Source organism: Mandrillus leucophaeus, unplaced genomic scaffold (genome assembly GCF_000951045.1).
Source record: "Mandrillus leucophaeus isolate KB7577 unplaced genomic scaffold, Mleu.le_1.0 Scaffold78, whole genome shotgun sequence".
NCBI classification, from domain to species: Eukaryota; Metazoa; Chordata; class Mammalia; order Primates; family Cercopithecidae; genus Mandrillus; species Mandrillus leucophaeus.
Genome location: NW_012108474.1, coordinates 2418293 through 2426230, shown reverse-complemented (window position 1 = coordinate 2426230; position 7938 = coordinate 2418293). Strand labels below are relative to the sequence as shown.

At 62.9% G+C, this 7938-nt stretch overlaps 1 protein-coding gene across 1 annotated transcript in view; it reads left to right on the top strand.

Annotated features, from left to right (window-relative positions):
- Positions 1-7938, top strand: part of PKD1 (polycystic kidney disease 1 (autosomal dominant)) — a 35710-nt gene that overhangs the window by 2913 nt on the left and 24859 nt on the right. The window contains exons 2-12 of the mRNA XM_011967038.1: positions 1731-1802; positions 1924-1995; positions 2266-2435; positions 2614-3285; positions 3405-3588; positions 4023-4243; positions 4419-4534; positions 4946-5072; positions 5429-5670; positions 6136-6891; positions 7800-7931. Of these exons, the coding sequence (XP_011822428.1) occupies positions 1731-1802; positions 1924-1995; positions 2266-2435; positions 2614-3285; positions 3405-3588; positions 4023-4243; positions 4419-4534; positions 4946-5072; positions 5429-5670; positions 6136-6891; positions 7800-7931 (2764 nt within the window). The remainder of the gene's footprint in view (positions 1-1730; positions 1803-1923; positions 1996-2265; positions 2436-2613; positions 3286-3404; positions 3589-4022; positions 4244-4418; positions 4535-4945; positions 5073-5428; positions 5671-6135; positions 6892-7799; positions 7932-7938) is intronic.

Sequence of the window (7938 nt, the reverse complement as noted above, 5' to 3'; positions counted from 1 at the left end):
TTTTTTTTTTTGAGATGGAGTCTCGCTCTGTCGCCCAGGCTGGAGTGCAGTGGTATGATCTTGGCTCACTGCAAGCTCCGCCTCTGGGGTTCATGTGATTCTCCTGCCTCAGCCTCCCGAGTGGCTGGGACTACAGGCCCCCGCCACCACGCCCGGCTAATTTTTGTATTTTTAGTAGAGATGGGGTTTCACCCTGTTGGCCAGGATGGTCTCGATCTCTCGATCTCGTGATCCACCCACCTCAGCCTCCCAAAGTGCTGGGATTACAGGCGTGAGCCACCATGCCCGACCTCTTTCTTTTCTTTCTCTTTCAAGACCGGGTCTTGCTCTGTCGCCCAGACTGGACTGCAGTGGCACAATCAGAGCTCACTGCAGCCTCGACCTCTCTGGCTCAAGCGATCCTCCTGCCTCAGCCCCCCGAGTAGTTGGAACTACAACTACACACCACCATGCCTGGCTGATTCTTTTTTTTTCGTTTTGGAGATGGGGTCTTGCTATGCTGCCCAGCCTGGTCTCAAACTCCTGGCCTCAAGCAGTCCTCCCTACTCTGCCTCCCAAAGCACTGGGATTACAGGCATAAGCCACCACACCCAAATTCCTTTTCTTCTTTTTAACTGAAATTGTTGACTTTTTCGTACTTAGCTGTGTTGGGAGAGTATTTTTGGCCTTCAATATGTCATCTAAGTTGCTAGTGCTTTTCTCAACTTGTAGTTTGTTTTCTGATTTTATTTATATTTTTTGTAGAAGTTGTGTATTTTAGATGGAGTTAGGTCTGCTGGTCTTTGATGTTTTATTTATTTATTATTTATTTATTTTTGAGGTAGAGTCTCGCCCTTTCACCCAGGCTGTGGTACAGTGATGCGATCTCAGCTCACTGCAGCCTTGACCTCTCTGGACTCAAGCGATTTGTCTCGCCTCCGCCTCCCAAGTGTTTGGGACCCCAGGCGCATGCCACCATGCCTGGCTGATACATATTTTTTGTAGATATGGGGTCTCACTGTGTTGCCCAGGGTAGTTTCTAAATCCTGGGCTCAAGCGATCCTCCCGTCTTAGCTCCCACGGTGCTGGGTTACCGGCGTGTGCCCCTGTGCCCGGCCATCTTGGATGTCTCGTTTCTCCTGGGTTTATGCCTCAAGATGGTGCCTGCTCCCTGTGCTCCCTGGTAGCCTGGTAGTGAGCCTGCTTCTCACACATTCATACCTGGTTGTGGTCCCACAGTGGGACCACCCTGCTGGGTTAGGAGCAGGAGATGGGGGGCCCTCGGGTCTGTGTAGGGGCTGTGGACAGGGTTGGGAGGCCTTGGCTCTGGGGGGGACTGTGGACAGGAGATGGGAGTCCTTGGCTCTGTGGAGGGTCTGTGGACAGGGGACAGGGGGCCTTGGCTCTTGGGGGCGACTGTGGACAGGAAATTGCAGGACCTTGGCCCTGCATGGGATGGGTTGGGGATCTGTGCCCATCCTGGCCCTGGGTGGACAGGTCTATGTGGCACTCGGCATAGGGCTGAGATGGGTACAGAGGGCTGAGGCCCCCAGGCCTCTCCTGGCTTGGTTTCCCCAGATGAGCGTTCATTTGGGTCTTCCATCAGAAAGACCCTTCCTGACCTCAGGGAGTGGGGAGCTCAAGGGTGGGAGGCCATAGCTTGGGGGTGCTAAAAGTGTGTGGGGTGGGCCCAGGGATGGCCTGGCCTACTAGGGGCTCTGGCCCTTGACCCACTGCCACTCACTCCTCAGAGACGTCTCCCATAACTTGCTCCGGGCGCTGGACGTCGGGCTCCTGGCGAACCTCTCGCAACTGTCAGAGCTGTGAGTGTCCCCCAGCCTCGCCAGCATGCAGGGCTCATCACAGATGGGCCGGCGGCACCGCCTCTTGCTGCTCGGCTGTGGGGGCTTCCATCAGCTTTGCCGAATCCCCCCTCTCTTCCAGGGATATAAGCAACAACAAGATTTCTACGCTAGAAGAAGGAATATTTGCTAATTTATTTAATTTAAGTGAAATGTAAGTTGTGGTTCTTTGGGTGGGTGTCAGTGGCTGGACCCCAGGCCCCCAGCATCCCTTCTGCCCTCCCAGTTGGTCTGTGTCCCATTCCAGGCTTGAGACCAGATCCTGGGGGCAGTTCACTGCCTGCTTGGAGCCCCCCAGGGCCGGCTTGGTTGGGGCAGGGGAGGTGGTGCTGTCAGGGTGGCTCCAGGGCCTGGTTGCCGGTGAGGGGCTGGTGTAGACACTTCCCACCAGACCTGGTCCCCAACTCCTGCCCCTGCCTTGCAGAAACCTGAGTGGGAACCCGTTTGAGTGTGACTGTGGCCTGGCGTGGCTGCCGCGATGGGCAGAGGAGCAGCAAGTGCGGGTGGTGCAGCCCGAGGCGGCCACGTGTGCTGGGCCTGGCTCCCTGGCTGGCCAGCCTCTGCTCGGCATCCCCTTGCTGGACAGTGACTGTGGTGAGTGCCAGTGGGTGGGGCCAGCTCTGTCACTCCCAGCCAGGTGGGACCTGGGCCCTGCAGACACCTGGGAGGGCCTCCGGGCCAAGAGAGCAGCATGGGAGCCTGCGGGTGGATGGGGGGCATGGGGTGGAGCCAGGAGGAGGGGAACCCAGGGACTAGTGGCTGCCTCTTCTAGGTGAGGAGTATATCGCGTGCCTCCCTGACAACAGCTCAGGCACTGTGGCAGCAGTGGCCTTTTCAGCTGCCCACGAAGGCCTACTTCAGCCAGAGGCCTGCAGCGCTTTCTGCTTCTCCACTGGCCGGGGCCTTGCGGCCCTCTCGGAGCAGGGCTGGTGCCTGTGTGGGGCAGCCCAGCCCTCCAGTGCCCCCTTCGCCTGCCTGTCCTTCTGCTCTGGCCCCCCGCCGCCTCCTGCGCCCGACTGTGGGGGCCCAACCCTCCTCCAGCATGTCTTCCCTGCCTCCCCAGGGGCTGCCCTGGTGGGGCCCCATGGACCCCTGGCCTCTGGCCAGCTAGCAGCCTTCCACATCGCTGCCCCGCTCCCTGTCACTGCCACACGCTGGGACTTCGGAGATGGCTCCCCCGAGGTGGATGCCGCTGGCCCGGCTGCCTCGCACCGCTATGTGCTGCCTGGGCGCTATCATGTGACGGCTGTGGTGGCCCTGGGGGTCGGCTCAGCCCTGCTGGGGACAAATGTGCAGGTGGAAGCGGCACCTGCTGCCCTGGAGCTTGTGTGCCCGTCCTCGGTGCAGAGTGACGAGAGCCTCAAACTCAGCATCCAGAACCGTGGCGGTTCAGGCCTGGAGGCTGCCTACAGCATCGTGGCCCTGGGTGAGGAGCTGGCCCGAGGTGAGTGCCTCCTGCCCACCTCCCCTTCCTCCCCAGGGCCGTCTGGGTGGGGCAGAGCCTGGTACCCCCATCTTAGGCCCACACTGACCATTGACACCCTCATTCCCACCGGTCTCCAGTGGTGCACCCGCTTTGCCCCTCGGACACGGAGATCTTCCCTGGCAACGGGCACTGCTACCGCCTGGTGGTGGAGAAGGCAGCCTGGCTGCAGGCACAGGAGCAGTGCCGGGCCTGGGCTGGGGCCGCCCTGGCCATGGTGGACAGTCCCGCCGTGCAGCGCTTCCTGGTCTCCCGGGTTACCAGGTGCCTGCCCCCACCCCTGAGTGGCCAGAGGTTGGGGGATCTCCAAAACACTGGGGCAGAGCCCGCGGCTGGGGAGGCTTAGGTGGAGACAGACGGGAGCTGGGCCGGCCCTGGTAAGGAGATGGCGCCGGCCGGCAGGGCCGTTGCGTCAGCTCTGCAGATACAGAGGCTGACGTGAGCTGGGGACAGCCTCTGGACCCTCATGGGGCATGCCACATGGGAGGTGGCCTGCACGGAGATCCCTGCCGGTGCCCACAGGCCCCATGGGTGGGTGCTGCTGTGAGCCTGGGCTGGTGGGCCTTGCTCTCTGGGCTCTGAGCCTCAGTTTCCCCATCTGGAAAAGGGGACAGTGATGGGGCTCTGGACGGGCTACTGTGAGGATAGGAGGATGGAGGAGTGCCCTGAGCCCCCTGCCATCCCACACTCGCCCACAGGAGCCTGGACGTGTGGATCGGCTTCTCGACTGTGCAGGGGGCGGAGGCGGGCCTGGCGCCGCAGGGCGAGGCCTTCAGCCTGGAGAGCTGCCAGAACTGGCTGCCCGGGGAGCCACACCCAGCCACAGCTGAGCACTGCGTCCGGCTCGGGCCTACCGGGTGGTGCAACACCGACCTGTGCTCAGCGCCACACAGCTACGTCTGCGAACTGCGGCCTGGAGGTGTGCAGGGGCCAGGCGGGGATCCTGAGACACTGGCTATGGTTAGGGGTCTGCCGAGGGCCCGCGGTGGAGGTGGAGGAGCTGGTGGGAGCTCTCGGGCTGCTCGGTCCCCAGTCTGTTGGCCCTGGTGTCCTGGGCCCTGGCCCGGCGCCTCACTGCGCACTCACCACCCCAGGCCCAGTGCAGGATGCCGAGAACCTCCTCGTGGGAGCACCCAGTGGGGACCTGCAGGGACCCCTGACGCCTCTGATACCGCAGGATGGCCTCTCAGCCCCGCATGAGCCCGTGGAGGTAGTTGGCCCTCTTCGTTCTAGAACCCACTCTCCTGCTTGCCCCTGGAGGCCTTGCCTGCCCTGCCCACTGTGGGCCTCGCTAAAAATCTTGGGGGCCTTAATGCTGCTTGGGCCTAGTGAAGATGGTTGGGAAAAGCCAGAGTGCAGAGAGGGAAGTGTTGACTCACGTTACCCCCAGGCCTTTTCTCTGAGTGTTTGCGAGTTATTCCTGAAAGGCAGGTCAGGGGTCCTGCTGCCCATGGACAGTTTCCATCGGAGTCTTCCTCGTGAGCGACAGGAGCGTGACATGTGGGGGTCTGAAGGCTCACTTCCCTTCCTTCCCCTCTTTCTGGGGAAGTTTGGGTCAGGGGAGTCTGGGCCTCAGGCTGGGGTGGAGTTTGTGGAGCTGAGGCGGCCCCCTACCCTCCAGGTCATGGTATTCCCGGGCCTGAGTCTGAGCCACGAAGCCTTCCTCACCACAGCCGAATTTGGGACCCAGGAGCTCCGGCGGCCTGCCCAGCTGCGACTGCAGGTGTACCGGCTCCTCAGCACGGCAGGTGGGACTCTGGGGTGGTGGGCACCGCAGGGCTCGGGGTGGCCTCTTTGAGCTCTCACGTCTGCTGGTCCCGTGGCCACCAGAGCGGTCCCCTGTCTCTGGTGGACAGAGCTGGAGTTCCAGAGACACCAGCTCGTTCCAGGTGTCCCAGGGATGGATCGGGTCGGGCCTGTCTGGGGGCCGGCCTGGGTCAGTCGGCTGGCCGGAGGCAGGGACGCAGCACTGGGCTGGGAGTGCTGCCCAGGCGGGGAGACCTGTTCTCACAGCAAAGCCAGGCTTGCCGGTGCAGTCAGGTGGGCATCTCTGACGGTGGCCTGTGGGCGAATCAGGGCCCCAACAACCCTCCCTTCCTCGCAGGGACCCCGGAGAACGGCAGCGAGCCTGAGAGCAGGTCCCCGGACAACAGGACCCAGCTGGTCCCCGAGTGCATGCCGGGGGGACGCTGGTGCCCTGCAGCCAATGTCTGCGTGCCGCTGGACGCCTCCTGCCATCCCCAGGCCAATGGCTGCACGTCAGGGCCGGGGCTGCCCGGGGCCCTCTATGCGCTATGGAGAGAGTTCCTCTTCTCCGTTCCTGCGGGGCCCCCCGCGCAGTACTCGGTGTGTGGCCCTGACCTGAGTCTGTCCCCTGCATCTCCTCAGGCCACCTTCCTGTCTGCTGCCCAAGGTCTGGGTCTGCTCACCAGACACACCCAGCCTGCAGGCTCCTCCCATGTCCCTGCCACTTCCAACCTCTGACCTCCAACCTCCGACCTCTGCAGTGCCCTTGCCCCTCTCCCAGTGGGAGAAGCTCTCGCCTGGGCTCTTGGCACGTGCTGTGCTTCCTTGTCCCCTCTCCTGGCACAGCTGCTCCTTCCTGCCTGCCAGATCTCGGCCTGTGTCCTCTCCCCGTGTGTCCCCCTGTCCGCAGCTGTCCTGCTTGTCCCTGTCATGAGCTCCGTGGGGAGTTCCCTGAGGCCTGGCTGATGAAGTGGGGAGCCCTGCTTGTCCCCCCTCCTCCCTTGTGCAGGGGTCCACGGGCCATGACCATGAGGACGTGATGCAGCCCTGCCTCCCTTGCCACAGGTCACCCTCCATGGCCAGGATGTCCTCATGCTCCCTGGTGACCTCGTTGGCTTGCAGCACGACGCTGGCCCTGGCGCCCTCCTGCACTGCTCGCCGGCTCCCGGCCACCCTGGCCCCCAGGCCCCGTACCTCTCTGCCAACGCCTCGGCCTGGCTGCCCCACTTGCCAACCCAGCTGGAGGGCACTCGGGCCTGCCCTGCGTGTGCCCTGCGGCTGCTTGCAGCCACGGAACAGCTCACCGTGCTGCTGGGCCTGCGGCCCAACCCTGGGCTGCGGCTGCCTGGGCGCTATGAGGTCCGGGCAGAGGTGGGCAATGGCGTGTCCAGGCATAACCTGTCCTGCAGCTTCAACGTGGTCTCCCCAGTGGCTGGGCTGCGGGTCATCTACCCTGCCCCCCACAATGGCCACCTATACGTGCCCACCAATGGCTCGGCCTTGGTGCTCCAGGTGGACTCTGGTGCCAACGCCACGGCCACGGCTCGCTGGCCTGGGGGCAATGTCAGCACCCGCTTTGAGGCTGCCTGCCCTGCCCTGGTGGCCACCCTCCTGCCTGGCTGCCCCTGGGAGACCAACGATACCCAGTTCTCAGTGGTAGCACTGCCGTGGCTCAGTGAGGGGGAGCACATGGTGGAGGTTGTGGCGGAAAACAGTGCCAGCCGGGCCAACCTCAGCCTGCGGGTGACGGCGGAGGAGCCCATCTGTGGCCTCCGTGCCACGCCCAGCCCTGAGGCTCGTGTGCTGCAGGGAGTCCTAGTGGTGAGTACGGCTGAGGCTCTGCCGCCAGCCCCCAGGCAGGTGCCCACAGACAGGGTGCCCACACAGGGCACGAGGCCTGGCTTCCTAGTGAGAGCGGCAGCCCAGTTACTGGGGACGTCAGCCCTGGGCAGGTCCTGCTGGCTGGCTCCTCAGGCTACCTGGTGGGCTCTAAATTCCTGGAAAGTCACAGCTCGGACAGCGGCACCACTAACACATTCCACTGTCTCATTTCATGAAATGAATTTAAAACTCCGCCCCCTGACTTCACGCGAACCCCCATGAGTCTGTCACACCCTCTGCTGTGTTCTCGCCTGGCTAAAGCGAGTGGCTTTTGAGGTGAAGACTGAACCTCTGATGGGAAACTGCGGGCTGCCTGCGGTGCTACCATGCTGGGCACATGCGGGACAGGGCTGTCTCCGTCCTGTGGGTGCCCGCCGCTGCACTAGGGGCCTTGGGAGGGGCCGTTTCTGATGGCCCTGGCATGACCTGTGCAGCCTGTCCTGGGTTCTGTCAGCCGATGTGGGTCCTGTCCCTGTGAGGCCCGTGTGCCTCCCCTCATTGCTCCGAGCTCTCTGGCTGAGGAGGTGGGGCAGGAGCCCCAGGAGGGTCTGAGAGGACTCAGAGAGAGGGGGACTCTTTGTAGCTGGTACTAGGTCTGCTTTACAGATGGGGAAACTGAGGCACAGAGCGGTTGAGGCATCAGTAGTACAATGTGGCTGGTTGGAGAGCCGGATAGTCAGTGCTCCCGCCCAGGCTTGGCTCCCATGGCATGCAGTGCCCCAGGCACCTCCTCCACTCTGTGCCCTGCGTGGGACTCTCCAGCCCAATGGGAGGTGTGTCCAGGAGGCGACAGACCAAGGGCAGAGCAGTCCTCCACAGAGTCCAGGCTGACACTAGTCCCCCCACAGAGGTACAGCCCCGTGGTGGAGGCCGGCTCGGACGTGGTCTTCCGGTGGACCATCAACGACAAGCAGTCCCTGACCTTCCAGAACGTAGTCTTCAATGTCATTTATCAGAGCGCAGCGGTCTTCAAGCTCTCAGTAGGTG